This window comes from Leucoraja erinacea, chromosome 1 (assembly GCF_028641065.1).
Source record: "Leucoraja erinacea ecotype New England chromosome 1, Leri_hhj_1, whole genome shotgun sequence".
Taxonomy (NCBI): Eukaryota; Metazoa; Chordata; class Chondrichthyes; order Rajiformes; family Rajidae; genus Leucoraja; species Leucoraja erinaceus.
In genome coordinates, this window is record NC_073377.1 from 97,009,522 (window position 1) to 97,033,698 (window position 24,177).

Consider the following 24,177-nt stretch of genomic DNA (forward strand, 5'->3'; position numbering starts at 1 on the left):
AGCTTAGAAATACAGTTGTGGTCTCTCCCTTGCGATCTTCCAGACTGACTGACTCACATCCAGGCATCCGGGTTTTTTATCCTCCCCCCCCCCCCACCCCCCCCCCCCCATAAGGGGCATTACCTTCATCATGGTGATTGACAGGCGAGAGGACCAATCAGCTGATCTCAAGATTTTTTAAACACTAATGACTTTTTTATTTTTCATCGATCAGAAAAATCCTCAGGGCTGCCTCAGCGGAGGAGGACTGTGAGTAAGATGGCCAAAATCATAGTGATATATGGTAGCGTTTTTTCTAAAATCGATATACAGTGCAGCCAGGTTGTGGTCAAGATGCAACTTTTAGTTATATAGACATTGCAATTCAGGCACTGCTAGGTTCCTGGACCGTATGATTGCATGCCTTCTCAATGGTTGTAGCAGTCTCAATTCCGCGCAAAATGCCTTACCTTAACATTAGATTAATTACAGTTCTGGAAGTATCTGCACGTCTATGATGCCTGCTAACCTCTGCCAAGGTAGAGGTGATGAAGTCAGTTCTTCTATTATCTCTGTAATGCTGCAACCTAGTGAAAATACAAAGTGCCACAGAGGTGATGTATCAGCCTGGGGACAATGTGAAGCAGAAAAAATAATGGTGGTCACCTTAATCATCTAGTCCTGGTCCTTCTTTGTCACTGTAACTGAATTTGCAGTGTGTGGTATATTATTGAAACAAGGTCTCCCAAAGCATTAGGAATTACTGGGGCATGTTTAAAGGGTACGTATGAGCAGGTGTCAGGCCATAGCATACTAACCAACAACCTCAGTAACTAACCCACAATCAACCTCTCTCCCACTCAAAGGACCAAGTCCATGGATATTTTTAAGTCGGAGATTGACAGATTCTTGATTAGTAAGGGTGTCAAGGGTTATGGGCAGAAGGCAGAAGAATGGGGTTGAGAAGGGAAGATAGATCAGCCATGATTGAATAGCGAAGTAGACTTGATGGGCCAAATGGCCTGATTCTGTTCCTGGAACTTATGAACTCTTCTTCCCCCCGTCTTTCCCCCAATCTCTTTCCTGTGCCTCACCTGGATTCACACCCTTATCATCCCCTTCCACCTATATTTCTTCCTCGGGTTTCACAATTTGCATCTCTTCTATCCTTATCTAACAATTTTTGTCTATTGGACTGGACATTGGACCTTTGGATTTTGTCCAACCACTTGGCAATAACCCCCACCCCCCCTCATCTATTGCCACCTATCACTCACCCGGCTTTGTCCTGCCCCTCCTCTCTTCCAGCTTTCTCCCCTCCACCACCACAATCAGTCTGAAGAAGGGTCCTGACCCGAAATATCAGGTTCTCTAGAGATGCTGCCTGACCCGTGAGATACTCCAGCCCGTTTTCTCTTTGTTTTCTCCCCCCAAGACATTGCTCCTTGCCGAGGCTCCCTGAGCATCCTTGTTGGATGGACCCTCCAGCTACGTCACTTCCCTCACCTTCCTCCTCTTCCAAATCCGTCTCCTCCTCCTCTGTCAGGCAGACTTTTTTCCCACTCGCCTTCTCCTTATTTTCCCTATCACGTGATTCTCCTTAGGGAATGCTCACCAAGGCCTTCTCGAATTCCTGCTGAAGTTTAGAGTCAAGACACTGATGTCTCTATATTGGATTGGAACCATTCAGGTAAAACGATTGGCTCTGAGACAAAACATTGAATTCTCATTGGTCTGAGAGTAAAAGGCCTGTGTGACAAGTTCCAGGGAATTGCCAACTACGGCATTTTTAAAATTCTGCATTTTCTATGTAACTAACACTACAAAGCTGCAACAATATATTCTGCATTCTGGTATTTTTCTCTTTGCATGACATGTTGTATTAGTGTACAACTTGACTGGACTCAAGCACTGTATAACTTGACTAGGATAGCACACAACGTTTTTCACTGCATCTTGGTAAACACGACAATAACAAACCAATACCAAAGATGACAAACTTCAATAGTTCATCCATTGTGCAGAAGCTCATAAGGAAGCATTCAAGGTCAGGTCCCCTTAAATATGGTAAGATTTGTTGTAAAGGCTATTAAAATTGTTCTGTGTAGGAAAGAACTGCAAATGCTGCTATAAACTGAAAATAGACACAAAATGCAGGAGTAACTCAGCGGAACGATCACCGAGCCTGTGTTTGGTCTCGCCGATGTACGAGAGTTGACACCTGGAACAGTAGACGAGTTCTGTTAATTGTCTTCCTTCTCTGGAAACTGTTAAATGGTTCTATTGTTCTTGCAGTAAAAAAAAAAAAAAAGTGTCCCAACATCTGTTTCTGGACCAGATTTGCAGAAAGCCATTCATTACGCATGCTGTGTTCTTGCCGAACTGTACAAGGAAGGTGGTTGTCAGATGTTAATAGATGCCCCCTCAATGGCAGCTACAGATGCACAAAAGACTGTCATAGAAACAAAGAAAAACCAGGTGGGTGGCCAGCGCCAGAGACCTTCCCAGGAAAATGAACGGCTTTGTGTGACCTAATTTGTCAGATTCAATTTTACACCCATGGTTTGCAAACAGCAGATGCTAAGATGCAGTGTAGTGAAGTACTACAGAATTATGGGACGTGCCGGCCACTTTCCCACATAATCCCATGTCCTGCTGGAGTCCCATCCCGTCAGTGACTCCATGCCACTGAGCTGCAGGAAGACTTGTGAGGATGAAGTATACAGGCGGCAAACAGTGATGAAGCAAGGGAGCGTTTATACAATTATGCTGACCATTGGATTATGAGTATCAGATTATGATAAAACGTTCCAAATCAGAATGGGGAGACTGTAATTGATGTTTTTATGAGGATCGCAGTGGGTTTGCGGATTTCTTTCTGTGACTGCCATGTAACATTGATTCACCCAACATGGAACATCCAACTATAGCCAGAATGGGATCAAAGTGGTGGTATTGATTATGGATGCTATTGGTAGTGTATCCGATACTGGGTAGAGTATCCGATACTGGGTGGATCTAGATCGGAACTGACCAGATGGAAGAGGTCAGTTCCAATTTTGTGATTATGATAATTTAGCCCAAAATGATCACTAATGTTTAGTTTAGTTTAGTTTAGTTTAAAGATACAGCGCGGAAACAGGCTCTTTGGCCCACCAAGTCTGCTCACACGAACACTATCCTACGGACACTAGAGACAACTTTACCAAGCCAACTAACCTACAAACCTGTATGTCTATGGAGTGTGGGAGGAAACCGCAGCTCCCAGAGAAAACCCACGCAGGTCATGGAGGGAACATACAAACTCCGTACAGACAGCACCTGTAGTCAGGATCGAACTCGGGTCTCTGGCGCTGTAATGCACCAACTCTACCAGAATACCAGAAAAAAACATTTTGTGTTTCAAACAATAGCATAACTGAAAACCTCCTGAAGCAGCATATGTTGCATGGGATTGGGTGGAGAAGGGCAGGGGATTCCTGTCTTCAGATGAATGTTGGATCGTCTGTGCTCAAGGAGGCTACTTTGGAGGATCCATTGTCAGATCATGACATTACAATCATCCTTCTCTGGAAACTGTAAGAGATTGTGGTACATTCTTCCCAATGTGATGAACAGCTTGACTCGCACTACCCTTGTTCATGTATGTGCATTGATCACCATGTTCAATCCAATTTGGCATAATGGATAAACGAGGCTGAATTCTGCAAAATCTAGGACAATACAGTGGTGCAGTGGTAAAGCTGCTGCCTCACAGTGCCAGAGACCCGAGATCGATCCTGATTACTGGTGCTGCCTGTGTGGAGTTTGTATGTTCTCTCTATGACCACGTGGGTTTTCTCTGGATGCTCCGATTTCCTCCCACATTTCAAAGACGTGCAGGTTTGTAGGTCAGTTGGCTTCTGTAAATTGCCCCCTAGTGTGTAGGATGGGAGGGTGGGATAACATGCCACTAGAGTGTGGGTGATCAATGGTCGGCGTGGACTCCGCGGACCGAATGACCTGTTTCCGTGCTATATCTCTAAACTAAACTAAACTAAGCCAGCATTTTATGCCGCCATTATTTCTCGGGGCGGATTTCCTCTCAGGGAAAGGGGTGATGTTCATTGTGATGTCACAAGGAAACATTGAGATCAGAGGGACTGTTGTGACATCATAAAATAATTGTACTACAGTGTGGCAGCAAAGAGGATTCAATGGTTAGTCCCACCACACCTGCAGAATGAAGGACAACAAGAGAAATAAACAACCAGAATAAAGTCAGGAGCTAGCTGGAGTTTTTGTTGCTTACAAAAGCATTGGCAGTGTTGTAAGTATGAATAATATTGATTAATGTTGATGTAGGGGAAGCCCTTCCTGCTCCCTCCATCAGGAAGTACAGAACTTTTTGAACAAATCCTGGAATTGGTCATCCTCCAGCCGCATCAGATCAAAGGATGGTCCACATGACCTCAGGTCCAGAGAATCAGCCGGAACCGGGTCCTGAGGCAAAGAGGGGCAGGGCTCCCGCTCAGCGCCACTGATCAACATCTCCAGACTTGGGGAGACAAACTTGAGGAAACATCCTTTGTCCCTGGGGTGGACTGCTCACTGGCACGCTCAGAGTCCAAACGGAGGACATGACTCTCACGGGCTCTGTCCACCACCACACCCAGGTCCCAGGCCCTAGGACATCCCAACCACAGGAACACCTGCACCCTACACCGTTGGAGGGGCTGGCACCCCAGGGCTGTCCCTCCGCCTCCCTAACCCTCCTCCCCATCCAGTGGATCACAACACCCTTCACCCTCGCACACATCCTAGAGGGTGCAGGAAGGGACTGCAGATGCTGGTTTAAACCGAAGATAGACAAAAAAGCTAGAGTAACTCAACTGGTCAGGCAGCATCTCTGGAGAAAAGGAATAGGTGAAGTTTTGGGCCGAGACACTTCTTCAGAATCACTTCAGATCTGAAGAAGGGTCTCAACCCAAATCGTCATCAAGTATCGAAGGGGAGGTTCCTGTTGATGTTCTGTTATATTCTTTGTCTTCATACCCCCAGTACGAACCTCTCCTTCCCCTTGTTCGCTCGCGACATGCTCTACCTCAGTCAACCCCGCCCTCCGTGGGGAGTGGTGGAGAGGACATTAGCGACGCAGTGGTGCTGGTTTCCAACGGGAACGGTGACGGACGCACCACAAATCTCTGTCCTCCAGTTCCTGCAGACTTCCACCGCTGGAAGTATAGGATTTTGGTGTGTGTGTTTTATCATCATTCCTTACAATGCTATGTACGACCATGATCACAACTTCTACTGAAGCGTGGATGGTCGTTGGCTTGATAGAAGCTCATCCGCCCTTTGACAAGTTTTGTATTGGTCCTGCCGTGGGTCCACAGCCCCCTCCTCACCTGGCAAACCAGGTGCGGGAGACGGTTTAATCGCCAGCTATCTGACCATGGAGCAGGTAGCACGGGATTACATGTTACCCGTGGAGGGGGGGAACTCCCCCCTACTGACCTGACCTGATAGTGGTACCATGCAAGGCCGCCGATGTGGAAGTTGTGGCCTGAGGCTGGGCAGTCTTTGTGGAGGTAGCTCATCCCTTTACAGGCATGGCACTGCACAGGGACCAAGGTCCAGAAGACCAGGTTAACTGCCTCCTTGAACTGGGCACAGAAATGTCCCTCAGTGGTCCCCCCCCCCCACGCCAGCTGCATGAACAGCAGTAAGTGAGAGAGGAATGATATCTGACCACATCTCCCCCAGAGAGTGGAGATAGGGAAGAAGGAACTCATCGGGCATGAAGGCTGTGACAATGGAGAGCGTGACTCGAACCACTGTAGTACCCAATGGGTCCACCAGCAAGATGATCCCTCCCACTGTGGTCCCCTCATTCAGGGCTACAGATACCGCCCGCTCAGTCTTCAGGAAGAACACATGTTTTCCAGACATCTTTGAGGTGGCGACAATGGCTGAAGGGCCAACAACACCAGCCATCGCCTTTACACAGCCAGCGATACTCATGCTAAGGTCTAAATGGCTTTTAACACCACTCTTGAAGGTTAACATTTTAAACAGTGTACAAAATGGTGAGAGGAATAGATTGATTAGATGTACAGAGTCTCGTGCCCAGACCTAGGGTTGAGATTTTTGATTGGAGAAAGGCTAACTTTGATGAGATGCGAGATGATTTAAAAGGAGTGAACTGGGACAATTTGTTTTATGGGAAAGATGTAGAAGAGAAAAGGAGGACATTTAAAGGGGAAATTTTAAGAGTACAGAATCTTTATATTCCTGTTCGGTTGAAAGGAAACAGTAAAAATTGGAAAGAGCCCTGGTTTTCAAGGGAAATTGGACATCTTGTTTGGAAAAAGAGGGAGATCTACAATAATTATAGGCAGCATGAAGTAAATGAGGTGCTTGAGGAGTATAAGGAATGTAAAAAGAATCTTAAGAAAGAAATTAGAAAAGCTAAAAGAAGATATGAGGTTGCTTTGGCAAGTAAGGTGAAAGTAAATTCAAAGGGTTTCTACAGCTATATTAATAGCAAAAGGATAACAAGGGATAAAATTGGTCCATTGGAGAGACAGAGTGGACAGCTATCTGCAGAGCCAAAAGAGATGGGGGAGATATTGAACAATTTTTTTTCTTCGGTATTCACCCAGGAGAAGGATATTGAATTATGTGAGGTAAGGGAAACTAGTAGAGTAGCTATGGATACTATGAGGTTCAAAGTAAAAGAAGTACTGACACTTTTGAAAAATATAAAAGTGGATAAGTCTCCAGGTCCTGACAGGATATTCCCTAGGACATTGAGGGAAGTTAGTGTAGAAATAGCCGGGGCTATGACAGAAATATTTCAAATGTCATTAGAAACGGGAATAGTCCCCGAGGGTTGGCGTACTGCGCATGTTGTTCCATTGTTTAAAAAGGGTTCTAAGAGTAAACCTAGCAATTATAGACCTGTTAATTTGACTTCAGTGGTGGGAAAATTAATGGAAAAGATACTTAGAGATAATATATATAAGCATCTGGATAAACAGGGTCTGATTAGGAACAGTCAACATGGATTTGTGCCTGGAAGGTCATGTTTGACTAATCTTCTTGAATTTTTTGAAGAGGTTACTAGGGAAATTGACGAGGGTAAAGCAGTGGATGTTGTCTATATGGACTTTAGTAAGGCCTTTGACAAGGTTCCTCATGGAAGGCTGGTTAAGAAGGTTCAACTGTTGGGTATAAATGCAGGAATAGCAAGATGGATTCCACAGTGGCTGAATGGGAGAAGCCAGAGGGTAATGGTGGATGGCTGTTTATCGGGTTGGAGGCAGGTGACTAGTGGGGTGCCTCAGGGATCTGTGTTGGGTCCTTTGTTGTTTGTCATGTACATCAATGATCTGGATGAAGGTGTGGTAAATTGGATTAGTAAGTATGCAGATGATACCAAGATAGGGAGTGTTGTGGATAATGAAGAGGATTTCCAAAGTCTACAGAGTGATTTAGGCCATTTGGAAAAATGGGCTGAAAGATGGCAGATGGAGTTTAATGCTGATAAATGTGAGGTGCTACACCTTGGCAGGACAAATCAAAATAGGATGTACATGGTAAATGGTAGGGCATTGAAGAATACAGTTGAACAGAGGGATCTGGGAATAACCGTGCATAGTTCCTGGAAGGTGGAATCTCATATAGATAGGGTGGTAAAGAAAGCTTTTGGTATGCTAGCCTTTATAAATCAGAGCATTGAGTATAGAAGCTGGGATGTAATGTTAAAATTGTACAAGGCATTGGTGAGACCAAATCTGGAGTATGGTGTACAATTTTGGTCGCCCAATTATAGGAAGGATGTCAACAGAATAGAGAGAGTACAGAGGAGATTTACTAGAATGTTGCCTGGGTTTCAACAACTAAGTTACAGAGATAGGTTGAATAAGTTAGGTCTTTATTCTCTGGAGCGCAGAAGGTTAAGGGGGGACTTGATAGAGGTCTTTAAATGATGAGAGGGATAGACAGAGTTGATGTGGACAAGCTTTTCCCTTTGAGAATTGGGAAGATTCAAACAAGAGGACATGACTTCAGAATTAAGGGACAGAAGTTTAGGGGTAACATGAGGGGGAACTTATTTACTCAGAGAGTGGTAGCGGTGTGGAATGAGCTTCCAGTGGAAGTGGTGGAGGCAGGTTCGTTGGTATCATTTAAAAATAAATTGGATAGGCATATGGATAAGAAGGGAATGGAGGGTTATGGTATGAGTGCAGGCAGGTGGGACTAAGGGAAAAAAAAGTTGTTCGGCACGGACTTGTTGGGCCGAGATGGCCTGTTTCCATGCTGTAATTGTTATATGGTTATATGGTGTTAGTAGGTGAATCGAGGGCCAGAGGACCCAGGTTTAAGGTGAAGGGGAAAAAAATTAACAGGAATCTGAGGGGTAACTTTTTCACACAAAGGGTGGTGGGTGTATGGAACGAGCTGCCAGAGGAGGTATTTGAGGCAGGGATTATCTCAACATTTAAGAAAAAGATAGACAGGTAAATGGATAGGACAGGTTTGGAGAGATGTGGACCAAACGCGGGCAGGTGGGACTAGTGTAGCTGGGACATGTTGGCCGGTGTGGTCAAGTTGGGCCATAGGGCCTGGTTCCACACTGTATCACTCTATGACTCTATAACAGTGACTGGGTAGAGGAGTGGGTGAAGTAGCAGTTACACTTGTGTAGCTCGGTTGAACACCCGCACGAGATTGATTGGCAATGTTATAGTCACCAAACAGTACCAAGTACGTTTCTTCAGATCAGAGCACTGGGGGAATAGTTAGTAGTACTTTTGTTTATTATCATGTGTACTGAGGAACAATGAAAAGCTTCAGTTGCGCACACCTAGAACAGCAAATACTGTAGATGAGGTTGGAGGAGGTGTAAGTGAACCTCTGCCTCACATGAAAAGACTGTCGGGGACCCTGGACATAGTTGAGGGAGGAGGTATAGAGACATGTGTTGCATCTCCTGCAGTTGCAGGGGAAAGTACCTGGGGAGGGGGTGGTTTGGTTGGGAAGGGATGAGTTAACCAGGGAACTTAACCAGTGGAGGGAATGAGTGGAGATGGGAAGATGTGGCTAGTGGTGGGATCCCATTGGAGGTGGTGAAAATATCGGAGGATTACGTGCTGTATGCAACGGCTGAAGGGGTGGAAGGTGAGGACTAGGGGAACTCTGTTCCTGTTGCGACCGCGGGGAGGGGGAGCAAGAGCAGAGCTGTGGGATACAGAGGATACGCCTGTGAGGGCCTAAAATCCTTTTTCAATGACTTCTGACAATAGAATGTGAAAAATCCTCTAATAAAATCTAACAGTGTACGTTTGTGGGTCTATTTAGGCAGCACAGAATGAATTGGAGTGTCCTTGATATAAGTAAGTAATGAAGTAAGTTAAGGGCCTGTCCCACCAGCATGCGACTGCATGCGGCGAGCGCGGCCTAACGTGGTAGTTTGAGTCGTACTGCCTCGCGGGGCCGGTCCCACTTCGATCGGCGGAGCCGTATGGAGTTGTGCGGGGCTGGTCCCGACATCACGCGGCGCTCCGAAAAACTGACACTGTCCAAAAATTCCGCGTGGCAATGGCCTGTCGGCCCGCCGCTGCATTGAGGCCGTACGCAGCACCTCGACGGGCGTATGCACCATCTCGACACCGCACGCACCGTCTTGACGCCGCACACAGTGTCTCGACACCGTACGTAGCGTCCTGACGCTGTACGCAGCATCTTGACATCGTTCGCAGCATCTTGACGGTGTACGCCTGGCACGTGTCATTGCGCGATGACGTAACCGCCCGACGCCGTGCAACATCCAAATTCAGTTGGCCCACCTCCTGCCCAGCTGATTGGTGAGTATGATGTCGGGACTAGCCCCGCACAACTCCAAACGGCTCTGCGGTTGGAAGTGGGACCGGCCCCGCAAGGCCCTACGCCTCAAGCCACCATGTTTGGTCGCGCTAGACACATGCAGTCGCATGCTGGTGGGACAGGCCCTTAAGTTTATTGGCCAAGTATTCACATACAAGGAATTTGCGTTGGTGCTCTGCCCACAAGTAACATAACATACAGTGACAGTTACAAATGACTCAGAAAACACTAAACATTCATAATAATAAAACATTAATGATAAAACACCATTGATCAAGCATGCGAACCAACAAAATACCAGATCAAAGGGAGGCTACAGATTTTTGGCTGTTGAGTAGAGCAATTACTCGTGGATAAAAACTGTTTTAATGTCTGGCTGTCGCAGCTTTGACAATCGCCTTCCAGAGGGAAGTGATTCAAAGAGTTTGTGGCCAGGGTGCGAGGGGTCAGAGATGATCTTGCCCGCTCACTTCCTGGCCCTTGCAGTGTACAGTTCATCAATGGAGGGAAGGTTGCAGCCAATAACCTTCTCTGCTGATCGGATGATTCGCTGCAACCTCCAGGTGTCGTGCTTGGTGGCTGAGCCAAACCAGACCATGATGGAGAAGGTGAGGACAGACTCTACGATGGCCGTGTAGAATTGGACCATCATTGCCTGTGGCAGATTGTGCTTCCTCAGCTGCCGTAGGAAGTACATCCTCTGTTGTGCCTTTTTGACTGTGGAGTCGATGGTAGCCCCCCACTTAAGGTCCTTGGAGATGATGGTTCCCAGGAACTTAAAATACTTCACAGATGTGACTGTGGTGTTGTTGATGGTGAGTGGGGTGAGGAGAGGGGGAGCTGGTGTAGAGAGAGTAGATGAGAGGAGAGAGTACGCAGCCTTGCGATGCTCCAATGCTGAGCGTTTGCGCATCTGAGATGTGCTTTCCCAGCCTCACATGCAATTTCCTGTCTGTCAGGTAGCTGGTGATCCACCAACAAAGGGGTTCAGGCACAGTCAACTTGGAAAGTTTGGAGTGTAGTAGCTCTGGCACAATGGTGTAGAATAGTAGAATAGTTTCTTTATTGTCATTGTAACATGGACCATGTACAACGAAATTTAAAATGGAATGCATGTGGAATGCAGAGCTAAAATCAACAAACAAAGGTGCATTTAGCTAACATAAACTTATGAAAATAAATCAACCAGGACAAATTGGTATTTTAAGGGGTCTGTGGACTGAAGGAAAATAATTGCTGGCCTCAGTTGAAATGTTTGCACAGCAGTTATAAATGTATAATCTGTAGACATTTACCACCTGGGATTTCAACTTTGGGCAGTAATTTGCTTATCTGACCAATTTATGGTCCAAGGAAAACAAATAAAATTACAAACATAACTGTTGACTCAGTTCTGCCAGCATTTCCTTTGCGTCAATTTATGCTGTCAGTGGTTAGATTTGCCTTCCCTCAGTTATTTAAGTTTCTAGAAAGATCCGCAAGAAAGTTGATGAAAGAATGTGCTAAGTGGCAGACACTGGGGAAATCCAGCCATCTGTTACTTGAAAGAATGGGCTAAGCTCTTTGGTCTAGATTCTCACAGGCAATTAGGAGGAGATTGATTGCCAAATTTGATTTTGGATCAAGGCCGAGGATTATGGAATCAGGAGGTGAAATTAGTCAGGTATGGGTTTGGGTGGGACAGGGGTCAAAACCGTGGGGGAAGAGAGAGGAATGTGAATCTTTCTGAAAGAGACTCCCACTCTGGCTGGAACTTGTTCAGGGATCAAGGATCAGTGCTTTTAAGACATGGTGGATTTGGAAAGCCCCAGACAGGAAGGCCAGACGAAAGTATCCAATGTTCTCCAGGAATGGTGCACAGGGAGTTGCATTTATAGATATGGAAACGGATTGATTACCCAGCGAAATTTCCCGAGAGGCAGAATTCAGAAATCAGCCTCATTGCATTCACTCTTTCTTGCATTAGACGATTGCTGACATGCAGATGAAATAAACGGTTATGCGCGTGTCATTAAATCCTCTCAGCTAATCAGATGGAAGGATAGTAGAGTCTGAAGAAGGGTCTCGACCTGAAACGTCACCTATTCCTTTTCCCCAGAGATGCTGTCTGACAAGCTGTGTTATTCCAGCTTTTTGTGTCTATCTTCAGTTTAAACCAGCATCTGCAGCTCCTTCCTGCACAGACGAATATGTAGAGCAGAAAATGTAAAGCGATTTAGTTTAGTTTAGTATATTATTGTTTTATGTACTGAGGTACAGTGAAAAGCTTTTTTGTTGCACACTATTCAGTCAGCAAAAAGACTATACATGATTACAATCAAGCCGTTCACTGTGCACAGATACATGATAAGGGAATAACGTTTAGTGGAAGGGAAAGTCCAGTAACGTCTGATAGAAATGGTCCGGGGGTCTCCAACGAGGTAGATGGCATGTCAGGACTGCTCTCTGGTTGGTGATAGGATGGTTCAGTTGGCTGATAACAGCTGGGAAGAAATGTTCCCAGAATCTGGAGATGTGTGTTTTCACACCTCTGTACCTCTTGCCTGACGGCAGAGGGGAGAGGGAGTGGTGAGAAAGAGGGAGTGGTGAGACTCATCCTTGATTTTGCTGGTAGCCTTGCCAAGGCAGCATGAAGTGTAGATGGAGTCAATGGAAGGGAGGTTGGTTTGCCTGACGGTCTGGGTTGTGTCCACAACTCACTTGCGGTCTTGGATGGAGCTGTTCTGAAACCATGCTGTGATGCAACCCGATAAAGTGCTTTCTAAGGCGCACGGAATTGTACAGAAGAGTGGGTGAGCTCGAACATATCAGATATCCTCGGTTTACTTCTACTTACAGCCTCAGTTTACTTTCACTTTCATCTAAAGGCAATCTCACCATCCCCAGAATTAGTCTGATTCATTGATTGTTGAAAGACACAACATGGAAACAGGCCCTTTGGCCCACCGAGTTCACACCGACAATCGATCACCCGTTCACACTAGTTCTGTTATCTAATGTTGGTATTCATTACCTACACGCTTGGGGCAATTTATAAAAGCCAATTAGCCTACAAACATCTTTGGATTACGGAGGAAACCAGAGAACCCAGAAGAAATCCACACAGTCACAGGGAGAATGTACAACTTCCGCATAGACAGCACCTAGGTCTGGGACGAACTCGGGTCTCTTAGCACTGAGGCAGTAGCTCTACCAACTGCGTCAGTACCCTCCGCCCCCCACATCCCGACCACCCTACTGCCCCCCACTGTGTCATTTGGAAAAATTGTTGCTATTGCAATTACATCAGTTCTCGGGTAAAGAGACCAAAATTGTACAACATGGTCCAAGTGCGCCTTATACAATATGGCTCTCTTATTCTTGGAATCAAACTCTCTCACAAACATAAAGCTAACATAATATTTGCCCATCTAATCATTAGCTGCACTTGCATTTTTGCCTTCAGTGACGTTTACACAAGGGCATCTAACTCCCTCTTAGATCTGCTTGATCCTCAACTACCCTCTTTGGCAGAGATTTCAGAGATTCATGATTTAAAACGTTCTTCTCACCTAAAGCTTCTGTATTTGCTAATCAAAGGCACTTGCATTTTTGCCTGCAGTACGTTTTCCTCTAGATCCGCTTGATCAAACTTTCAAACTCATGATTTAACAAATCTTTTTTCTGTAATGCATCAGGCAATGACACATTTTCCTCACAATTCAACCTCGTTTTATATCATCAGTAAACTTGATCTATGGATATGGTCCTCTCAGCCAAATTATTGATAGAGATCATAGAAACATGGAGTTAAGTGCTAATCCATGCAATGCGTCGCAAGTTATACCCTATCAATCTGAGAAAGATTTGTTTCTCAATCCAACAACCAGTTCTCAATTCACAGTAATATATTATCCCCCAATATTAGATCGAAGGGATCTATAGGAGGCACAGTCTCAAAAAGGAAGCCATATTCATCAAGGACCCATACTGCAGCTCTGTTTACACTCCTGCCACCAGGAGTGGATTTGCACTGAGTGGAGTGATAAACAGCAGTGAACACCAAAACCTCTGACCTCATGGAAGGAAGCAGCTGAGTGTGGTTGAGTTTTATGACATTGATATCAGGTGGCGCTGTGGCAATATTCTGGGTCTGAGATGAATAGCTTCCAAAAATTGCAAGCCTCTTTCTTCATACGTGTTATGGCTCCTGCCAGTAGGGAATTCTACTTACAATTTCAATTGACTTCAATTTTACTGGGACTTTTTGATTAATTCCTCATTAAAAACCATCCTAGTGGGCAGGTGCTATAGACCTGCACGGGAAGGTAGACGGTCCCATTAGTCTCGGACAGATGGGGCTCATCAGCCTGGGAAGGCAGTCAACCTTGGAGAGGGAAAACTCTGATTTAAAACCTCCGCTGCCTTGTGGCCATATCCAGTCATGGAAAAGGCTCCAAGAGTAAACTTCAAGAAAATCCGGTCGGAGCCCCCTAAGGCAGTTCGTCGTTGTCTTCAACCTCACTCTGGCAGCTCCTGCGATGGCGCTGGTGCCAAACTGTAACGGCCCTGCTGTTCCTTTGGATCGATCAGTGATGTGGAGAGGGGGGGACGTGCTGCATGGGCAACAGCCTGTCCTCCATATGACATCGCCCAGGCTTGCATCCGACCACACATCACCTGCTAACCTACACCTACAACCTGGAGAGGACTCTCCAGTTTCGCCTGCGGCGTCGACACAACACGGGGAGCCACAGTTACCAGTTAAGTCATCGCTAGATTGGCGTAAAGCGAGGCGCCAGGGGCTGCTCCTGACGGTGGGAGGGATTTTTGGATCTCACTGGGACAGCTACCGTCCACCTCAAGCTGGGCTGCCCCCAGCCAATAAGGTGCTGTCCCGTCCACGATCTGCTACCCTCACTGGGTGCACGGGGATTAGGAACCATCCGAACAGCAGATCACAACCTTCGCACCTACCAACAAAAGATCACATCAAAAGAGACTAGCTCTAAAGCTGGGAACTTGGAATGTCCGGACAATGATGACCAGCCTCTCTGAAAACCGACAGGACATCAGCGATTGCAGGAAAGCAGCCGTCATAAACGACGAGCTCAAGAGACTCAACGTAGACACAGCCACCCTTCAGGAAACAAGGCTGGCAGACTCGGGCACAGTGAAGGAGAAGGTGCACACGTTTTACTGGCAGGGGAAGGACTCTGACAAGCCCAACGAGCACGGAGTGGACTTCGCAGTAAGAAACAGCCTGCAGAACACGGTGGAACCAGGCAATAATGGCTCAGAGCGACTCCTGACTCCGCCTCAACACCACCGCAGGCCCATCCACTCTTGTCATGCCACCTCGCATCCATCATCAGCAGCATCCCCAGCAAGGAAGAACTTGTCTCCTGGACTACTTCAACGCCAGAGTGGGCGCAGACCACGGATTGTGGCAGTTTGGTGTGGGCAAAATGAATGATTACGGACAGCGACTGCTTGAGCTGTGCACTTACCATGACCTGTGCATCGCCAACTCATACTTCCAGACAAAGCCCCAGCACAAGGTTTCCTGGAGACACCCAGGCTCAAAGCATTGGCATCAACTGGATCTGATCCTAGTCAGACGTGTTGTATCCACACACGTTCCTACCACAGTGCGGACTGTGGCAGACTACTTCTTGATGTGTTGCAAGATCAGGCTGCAACCAAAGTGGTTTTACCATACCAAGAAGCAGGGGAACCCCCGCATCAATGTCAGCAAGATGCTCCGTCCAGATCTCATGCAACAGTTTTCAGAGGCTTTTGAGAGAGAACTTGGCACCTCATGTCCTGGAGACTCTGCAACAGAGAAGTGGGAAATTCTACGGGACACCATGCACTGCACAGCCTTGGCTAGCTTTGTGAAGAAGACCTCGAAGATGCACGACCGGTTTTAGGACAAGTCGACCGAGATGACTCCCATCATCGAAGCCAAGCGCACCGCCCTAGCCGAGTACAAGCGGTCAGCTAACGAGAAGAACCTGTAGATCCTCAGGGCTGCCAGGAGCAAGGTTCAGCAGACTGCCAGACGTTGCTCCAATGACTACTGGACACAGCTTAGTGAGGACATCCAGACGGCCGCCACAGCAGAGAACATCAGGGGAATGTACGATGGCATTAAGAAGGCACTAGGACCAGTCCAGAGCAGGCAGCCCCCCTCAAATCCTCCACTGGGGATGTAATCACAGACAAATGCCAGCAGATGGAGAGATGGGTGGAACACTGCTCCGACCTCTACTCCAGAGAGAACACTGTGCCCCCCTCAGCCGTTGATGCCATCGAGTGTCTGCCGACCATGGATGATGTAGATGCAGAGCCGACGGTAGAAGAGCTCAGCAAGGCCATTGACAGCCTGGCCTCAGGCAAGGCCCCAGGCTGCGGTGGGATTCCCCCTGACCTGATCAAACATTGCAAGACCACCTTACTGCTTCCTTTGTATGAAGTCCTCTGCCAGTGCTGGCAAGAAGGAGCTGTACCGCAGGACATGAGGGATGCCACCATCATTACCCTCTACAAGAACAAGGGTGAGAGAAGCGACTGCAACAACTACAGAGGCATCTCCCTCCTCAACATCGTTGGCAAGGTCTTTGCTCGGATCATCTTGATCCGCCTGCAGAAGCTGGCAGAACGTGTCTACCCAGAGTCACAGTGCGGTTTCCGAGCTGGAAGGTCAACAGTGGACATGGTCTTCTCCATTCGCCAGCTCCAGGAGATCAGCGGATGCCCCTGTATGTTGCTTTCATTGACCTCATCAAGGTGTTCGACCTTGTCAGCAGAGATGGCCTATTTAAGGCTCTGCCAAAGATCGGCTGCCCACCAAAACTGCAGAGCATGATAGAATCCTTCCACATCAACATGAAGGGGACAGTGCTGTTCAATGGCAGCTTCTCGGAGCCCTTCGACATCCGCAGTGGCGTCAAACAAGGCTGCGTCCTCGCTCCCACACTTTTTGGGATCTTTGCTCTGCTCCTGAAACATGCCTTTGGCACTGCAACAAAGGGGATCTACCTGCGTACTAGATCAGATGGCAGGCTCTTCAACCTCACCCGCCTCAGAGCAAAGACAAAAGTACGTGAAGCTCTCATCAGAGACGTGTTGTTTGCCGACGACACTGCAGTTGTGTCCCACACCCAGCAGGAACTACAGTCACTGATGGACCGCTTCTATCGGGCGTGCAAGGAATTCGGGCTGACCATCAGCCTGAAGAAGACGTCTTGGGGCAGGATACAGAGGCGCCACCTGTCATCACCATCGACGACTACGAACTTGATGCCATCCATCAGTTCATGTACCTCGGCTCCACCATCACTGGCAACCTCTCCTTGGACACAGAGATTGATAAGAGGATCAGGAAGGCAGCTATAATCCTCGCTCACCTCACAACACACACCAGTGAGACATGGACTACATATGCCAGGCAGGAGAGAAGAATCAACACCTTCCACCTGAGAAACATAGACATAGAAACATAGAAATTAGGTGCAGGAGTAGGCCATTCGGCCCTTCGAGCCTGCACTGCCATTCAATATGATCATGGCTGATCATCCAACTCAGTGTCCTGTACTTGCCTTCTCTCCATACCCCCCGATCCCTTTAGCCACAAGGGCCACATCTAACTCCCTCTTAAATATAGCCAACGAACTGGTCTCAACTATCTTCTGTGGCAGAGAATTCCAGAGATTCACCACTCTCTGTGTGAGAAATGTTTTTCTCATCTTGGTCTTAAAAGATTTCCTCCTTATCCTTAAACTGGGACCCATTGTTCTGGACTTCCCCAACATCGGGAACAATCTTCCTGCATCTGCCTGTCCAATCCCTTAAGAATTTTGTAAGTTTCTATAAGATCCCCCCTCAGTCTTCCGCGTATCCTGGGCATATCCTGGCAAGACAGAGTGTCCAACGCCGAGATCCTGTCTCACTCTGGCCTTCCCAGTATGTACACTCCACTAAGGCAGCACAGATTGCGGTGGCTGGGCCATGTTCACCGCATGGAGACGGTGCAGAGGACCAACTCCAGGACTATTTGGACTCGGCAACAGACCTGAACGAATACGCCACAGTCGTTACAAACTTCATAAAGAAATGTGTGGAGGACTGCATCCAAAAAAAACCTTCCAATCAGAAACCTTGGATGAACTATGAGATCCACACTCTTCTGAAGTCCAGACACCAGGCATTCATGTCTGAAGATACCGAGGACTACAAGAAGTCCAGATACGACCTTAGTAAGGCCATCAAAAAGGCCAAAACCTGGACCCACTGCAGTTCGCTTACCGCCACAACAGATCAACGGTGGATGCGATCTCGCTGGCTCTCCACTCCGCTCTGGACCACTTGGACAACAAAAACTCATATGTCAGGCTCTTATTCATTGACTACAGCTCGGCATTTAATACAATCATCCCCTCCAAGCTGGTTACTAAGCTCTCAGTACTGGGTCTCTGCGCATCCCCCGGCAATTGGATCCTCGACTTCCTCATTCACAGACCAGTCTGTCCGTATTGGTGGAAATGTGTCAGCCTCGATAACAATCAGCACGGGAGCACCTCAAGGCTGCATGCTCAGCCTCTTGCGGTACTCACTCTATACTCATGACTGCGTAGCTGGTCACAGTGCGAACTCCATCATCAAGTTCGCTGTGGGACGTATCACTCATGGAGATGAGTCAGAGTATAGAAGTGAGATCGATTATTTCACGAAATGGTACCAGCACAATAACCTGGCTCTCAACACGAGCAAAACCAAGGAACTAATTGTGGACTTTGGAAGGGATAGGATGGGGACCCATAGTCCTGTTTATATCAGCGGGTCGATGGTGGAGAGGGTCAAGTGCTTCAAATTCCTGGGCGTGCACATCTCTGAAGATCTCTCCTGGTCCGAGAACACTGATGCAATTATAAAGAAAGCACATCAGTGCCTCTACTTCCTGAGAAGATTAAGGAGAGTCGGTATGTCAAGGAGGACTCTCTCGAACTTCTACAGGTGCACAGTAGAGAGCATGCTGACTGGTTGCATCGTGGCTTGGTTCGGCAACTTGAGCGCCCAGGAGCGGAAAAGACTACAAAAAGTAGTAAACACTGCCCAGTCCATCATCGGCTCTGACCTCCCTACCATCGAGGGGATTTATCGCAGTCACTGCCTCAAAAAGGCTGCCAGCATCATCAAAGATCCACACCATCCTGGCCACTCACTCATCTCCCCGCTGCCTTCAGGTAGAAGGTACAGGAGCCTGAAATCTGCAACATCCAGGTTCAGGGACAACTTCTTCCCCACAGCCATCAGGCTATTAAACTCCTCAAACAAAACTCTGAACATTAATAGCCCATTGCACTTTATATGCTTATTTATGTGTGTGTATGTATATTCAATGGTTATATGGTCACACTGATCTGTTCTGTATTTATTTATGCCTACTATGTTCTGTTGTGCTGAAGCAAAGCAAGAATTTCATTGTCCTATCTGGGACACATGATAATAAACTCTCTTGTATCTTGAATCTTGAAATACCATCTTTACGTCAAGAGCAGTTATTCTTGCTTGGTTCTGGAATTCCGGATGTTCAGTACATGGCTTTGACCAATGCATCAATGACATCTTCAGCCAAGTAGTCCAAGAAGATTGTAGTGGCCATTTGGCCTGTTTTGCATGTCATTGATGATGGCAAGTGCCTTTAAAGCAATGCAATATGAATAGAATAGAATAGAACGAAATTGCATTTTCTACAGTCTTAACATTACAAAAAAGCCCAAGACCCACACTTAACACAATTTACACAAACATCCACCACAGTGAATCTCCAACACCTCCTCACTGTGATGGAAGGCAAAAGTCTTATCTCTTCCCTTTGTTCTGCTCCCGCAATCCAGCAGACCAACTGCAGCGTCGAGTCGACTTGGGCTCACGATGTTAAAGCCCCCGGCGAGTGATGGTAAGTCCCGCGGTTGTTAAGCTGCGCCGGGCGATGTTAGGCCCCGCTCCAAGTTATTTAACCCCGCGATTCCGGCGGGAGAAGTTGCCGTTTCGGGAGCTCCGAAAAGCGGTTTCCCACCAGGAACTGCCGAACTCCCGATGTTACCGTCCACAGGGACTGCAGCCGGAGCCTGCAAAGCTTGGAAGTTGGGTCGCAGCCGCGCGCCACCACTGCTCGTCCCGCTCCAAAGCTGGCCTGCTCCGTGATGGCAGGTCCGCAGGGTCCGCAGGCTCCGCGACTGGAGCCCCCAGGTTGGTCCCAGCTGGAGGCCGCTGACGGCTCCTTGATGTTAGGCCCAATGACATCGGAGACCCGACAGGGAAAAAGTGGGGTCCCCCGTACAGGGAAGAGATTAAATAGTTTCCCCCACCCCCCACATATACACAGCTAAAAAAATAATAAAAACTAGAATCAAAACATACATTTAACGAGACAAAAATTAAAAAAAAGACTGACAGAATGCAGTTGAGCCACTGCCGTTAGGCGCCACCACACCACGCTGAGTGAACAGTTAATTGGTGACTAAATACTGCTTCATATAAGACCAGTGATGCCCATCATTTTGCTGATAATTAAGAATGGACAAGAACAGTCGACATTTAAAATGATTTGTGTATTTTTGTGCACAGGATGTAGGTGGACAATTTTCCACATTGCTGTTATTGTAATGCAATGTTAATAATGTTAATATAAGCCACAACTTGCCACATAAGGCCCAACTAGTTCTACAGCAGTTCCTCAACATTATGATGGAGTGACTCCTGTAGTCTCTGCTATGCCCAATCCACTTTGCCATTCAAACACGGAGTACATTGAATAGGTTGAGTGCAGTTATGTGATGTTGGGATCTCCAGGAGGAGGCTAAGATAATCATCCACTTGGCACTTCTTGCTGCAAGTAGTTGTACGAGCTTCAACTTTACTTTTGAGCTGATGTATTTGTCTCCAGCATCACTCAGGATGGGGGCGAATAAGTTCTCTCTCCTGCTACCTTACCAAATGCTAGGTTGTACTATGCCTGTGAATTGGTCAGCGGTGTCAAAGATGGCTTCAGGACATTGTCACAAAATGAACAATACTCAAATTTTGAAGTCAACACAGCTTGATTCTTTTTAGAAAATTGTCTCAATCAGGGAGTAAACGAGCATTGGCAAAAATAAGGCAATTTATTGCTTTCAAGAAAATGTTGATTAATTGGAGGTTGCCCGTGAAATCATGCCAAAATGTAGTTTCGGCTCAAAGTGAAATATTTTCAAGTATGTTAAAGACATTATAGGCTTGAGGCAAATAAACAAAATTTGATCAGGCAACAATTGCTCTGAATATTGCGTTGGATATACGATCACAGAGGTCAGTTGGAAGAGCAACTCGGAAAAGAAGCATGAAAAAGCACAACTATATTTCTGTTTGTTGATCACATAATTATGACAATTCTGGAAGAGAAAAGCCATTTCAATCACCTTAGTTTATCTGTCAGCAACAACCCTCCACTCCCTGTTGCTATACCTGGTCGCTTCTGAAGTGATCCCCAGAATCCATCCATCTAATTAGAGGCCAGTCTAAATCCTAATCGCCTGGTGAATCTGCCCCTGTCAAAGTCGGACTAAGTGGTTGGAATGAGAAGGCTGAGCAGAAATTGTCATTCGCTCACATGTGGAATATTGTGGCATGGTTATTTATCTTATATGAAGAAAGCACCTGGAGAAGGAGAGATTGAGCAGGCTGGGATTCTATTCCCTGGAGCGGAGGAGGATGAGGGGGATCTTCTCTCATGATTTCTCTCATGATTTTATACACCACTATAAGATCACCCTTAATCCTCCTGCACTCCAAGGAATAAAGTTCTATCCTGCTCAACCTTTCCCTATAGCTCAGGCCCTCAAATTTTGGCAACATCTTCATGAAATCTTCTCTGCACCCTTTCCAATTTGACAACATCTTTCCAAATAGCAGGGTGACCAAAACTGAACACAATACTCCAAATGTGGCCTCACCATTATCTTTTACATCTGTCACATAACTTCCCAACTTCTATACTCAATACTCTGGCTAATGAGCCTTCTTGATCACCCTATATACTTGTGGACTCAAGGAACTGTGCACCTGTACTCCTAGATCCCTCTGCTCTACAACACTTCCCAGAGTCCTGCCATTCACTGTGTTGGTCCTGGCCTGGTTAGACTTCCCAAATTGCAACACTTTGCACTTATCTGTATTAAACCTCATTAACCATTCCTCAGCCCACCTGCCCAATTAATCAGGATCTAGCTGTAATTTTTGCCTGTTTCTATTCTGTAACTTTCGATCAATTCAGTTAATTTCTGAGACTTTTTAACCTCTTTCTCTTTTCATATCTTATTTTAAAGCTACTGCCTTAACTAAACTTTTGTCATTTTCCTTATTTTTTTTCTTATGTGGCTTGATTCCCAGCAAAGCATCCTGAAATGTAACGCTATATTAGAGGCAATAGAGAACATAAATCATTGTCATTAATGTTAAAATGAATTGGATATTATGAGGGATGTGAGCAAGGATATAAATTGGTAAATGTTTGAAGGGTGCTTTAACACTATGGAGCAAATGTGGTCTTCTCATTTCACATCAGGTATACATTGCAGGTAATTTTTTGATGACTATTGGGAGAACCCTCTGCCTTGCCTGCACATCCCCCTGGATGACATATTTGTAAATGGATGATTGCGCATGGTCCTAATGCAGGAAGTGTGCAAAAGCAGGAGGTCACAACGTCATACAGCGCACAATGTTACTTCGACACTACAGCTGTTGTTTTTGAACTCACATTTCTACCCTGTACCTTCTCTGAACCTTGCAAAGTAGGACATGCTCTGAGACAAGACCTTGGATAATAGCAAGGCCTTGGATTCTACATTGATGCAAAACCATCCTAGATTAATTATATTTGCAATTCAGTTTTTGGAAAATTCTATTTTCAATTATGTTATAATAATAAACTAAACCTGTAGCGTTTAAAAAACAGAACCATGCAATCATCTTATTGCTGTATTGCCTGGCTACTTATATTTGACTGGACTGCCTGGGGGTCTAGAAATAGAACCAATTAACAGTCACAACTTCAAACTAAATACTTACAGTATTTGGATAGGTATTTACAGGTCAGTAGTGGGGGGAGTTCCCCCCCGCCACGGGTACCATGTAATCCCGTGCTCCCTTCTCCATGGTCGGATAGACGGCAACTAAACCGTCCCCCCCACCTGGTTTGCCAGATGAGGAGGGGGCTGTGGACCCCCTGCAGGACCAAAAACAAGACGTGTTAAAGGGCGGATGAGCTTCTAATGATAATAAAGCACACACACCAAAATCCTGTACTTCCAGCGGTGGAAGTCCGCAGGAATGGAGGACAGAGATGTGAGGTGCGTCCATCACCGTTCCTGTCGGAAAACAGCACCACCGCGTCACGTGCGTCGCTGGGATTGCCAATGAGATGAATTAACTGTGATTTTCTAATTATAAGACAACGTGTTTTGGGGAATGATTTTACCGAACTGTGCTGATATTGGTTTAGGCTTGTGGTAATTTCATTCCTCTTAATGAGCAACATCTCGTTGTCACAATAAAACGGTCACAGCTTTATAATCCACCGGGCATTTCTTTGGCAGGTAATTTGCAATTAAACGGCATTAATGATGACACCGTCTACTGACTAAAGGCCCTCCCTCCATCAGCACCTGTGAAACAAGTACGGCATGCCTGGTCACACCGTGAACCTCAGCCTTTGCGAGACCTGTCGCTGCAGAACCGTGTCTCCCTTTCAAGCAGCATGTTATTTAGCTTGAGATGGTCTCTCGTGTTGATCTGCATTGGAGCAGCGTATGTCATGGGATGCAGTGCGACGATCCCCAAAAGCGTTTTCAAACACAGTAAGTTGGATGCATCTTCTGCGTAGAAATTTAGATACCGCAAAAGAAATTATTGAAATTGTTCATTGTAGTTTCTTTCTACAAGACAGGATACTGAGAAATGGCTCTGTGGAGCAAGGATTTTCTTATTCAACAAAAGCAATGGCAAAGAATCTCACAGGCACCTTGCCACTCGTGAAAGGCTTTGTTGCCACAGCTATTGCTGTCATTTGTTTTGGCAGCAATTTTGTCCCGGTGAAGAAAATTGATACAGGAGATGGTGAGTTGCATGCTTTATTTGATTTAGGCTTGTAATAATTGATGTGAATCCTCTAGTTGACCACCACCCTATTGTTAGCTAGCAGAATTGAGGCTACAATATATTTGTAAGCCCATGAGCTTTTACAATGTCTACATTTTTTCCATGATAAATTAAACAGTTTTGTTTACATGCACATGTCATTAC

General features: G+C 46.3%; 1 protein-coding gene across 2 annotated transcripts in view; it reads left to right on the forward strand.

The window, feature by feature from the left end:
- The first annotated feature begins 3,948 nt into the window (after positions 1-3,948).
- Positions 3,949-24,177, forward strand: part of LOC129699861 (transmembrane protein 144-like) — a 124,629-nt gene continuing 104,400 nt past the window's right edge. Inside the window, exons 1-3 of one of the 2 annotated variants that reach the window (XM_055640000.1) lie at positions 3,949-4,288; positions 23,472-23,732; positions 23,822-23,991. In XM_055640000.1, coding sequence (XP_055495975.1) covers positions 23,650-23,732; positions 23,822-23,991 — 253 coding nt within the window. In that variant the 5' untranslated portion in view covers positions 3,949-4,288; positions 23,472-23,649. Of the gene's footprint in view, positions 4,289-23,471; positions 23,733-23,817; positions 23,992-24,177 lie in introns of those variants that run through there. The other variant, XM_055640007.1, reaches the window with a different exon arrangement.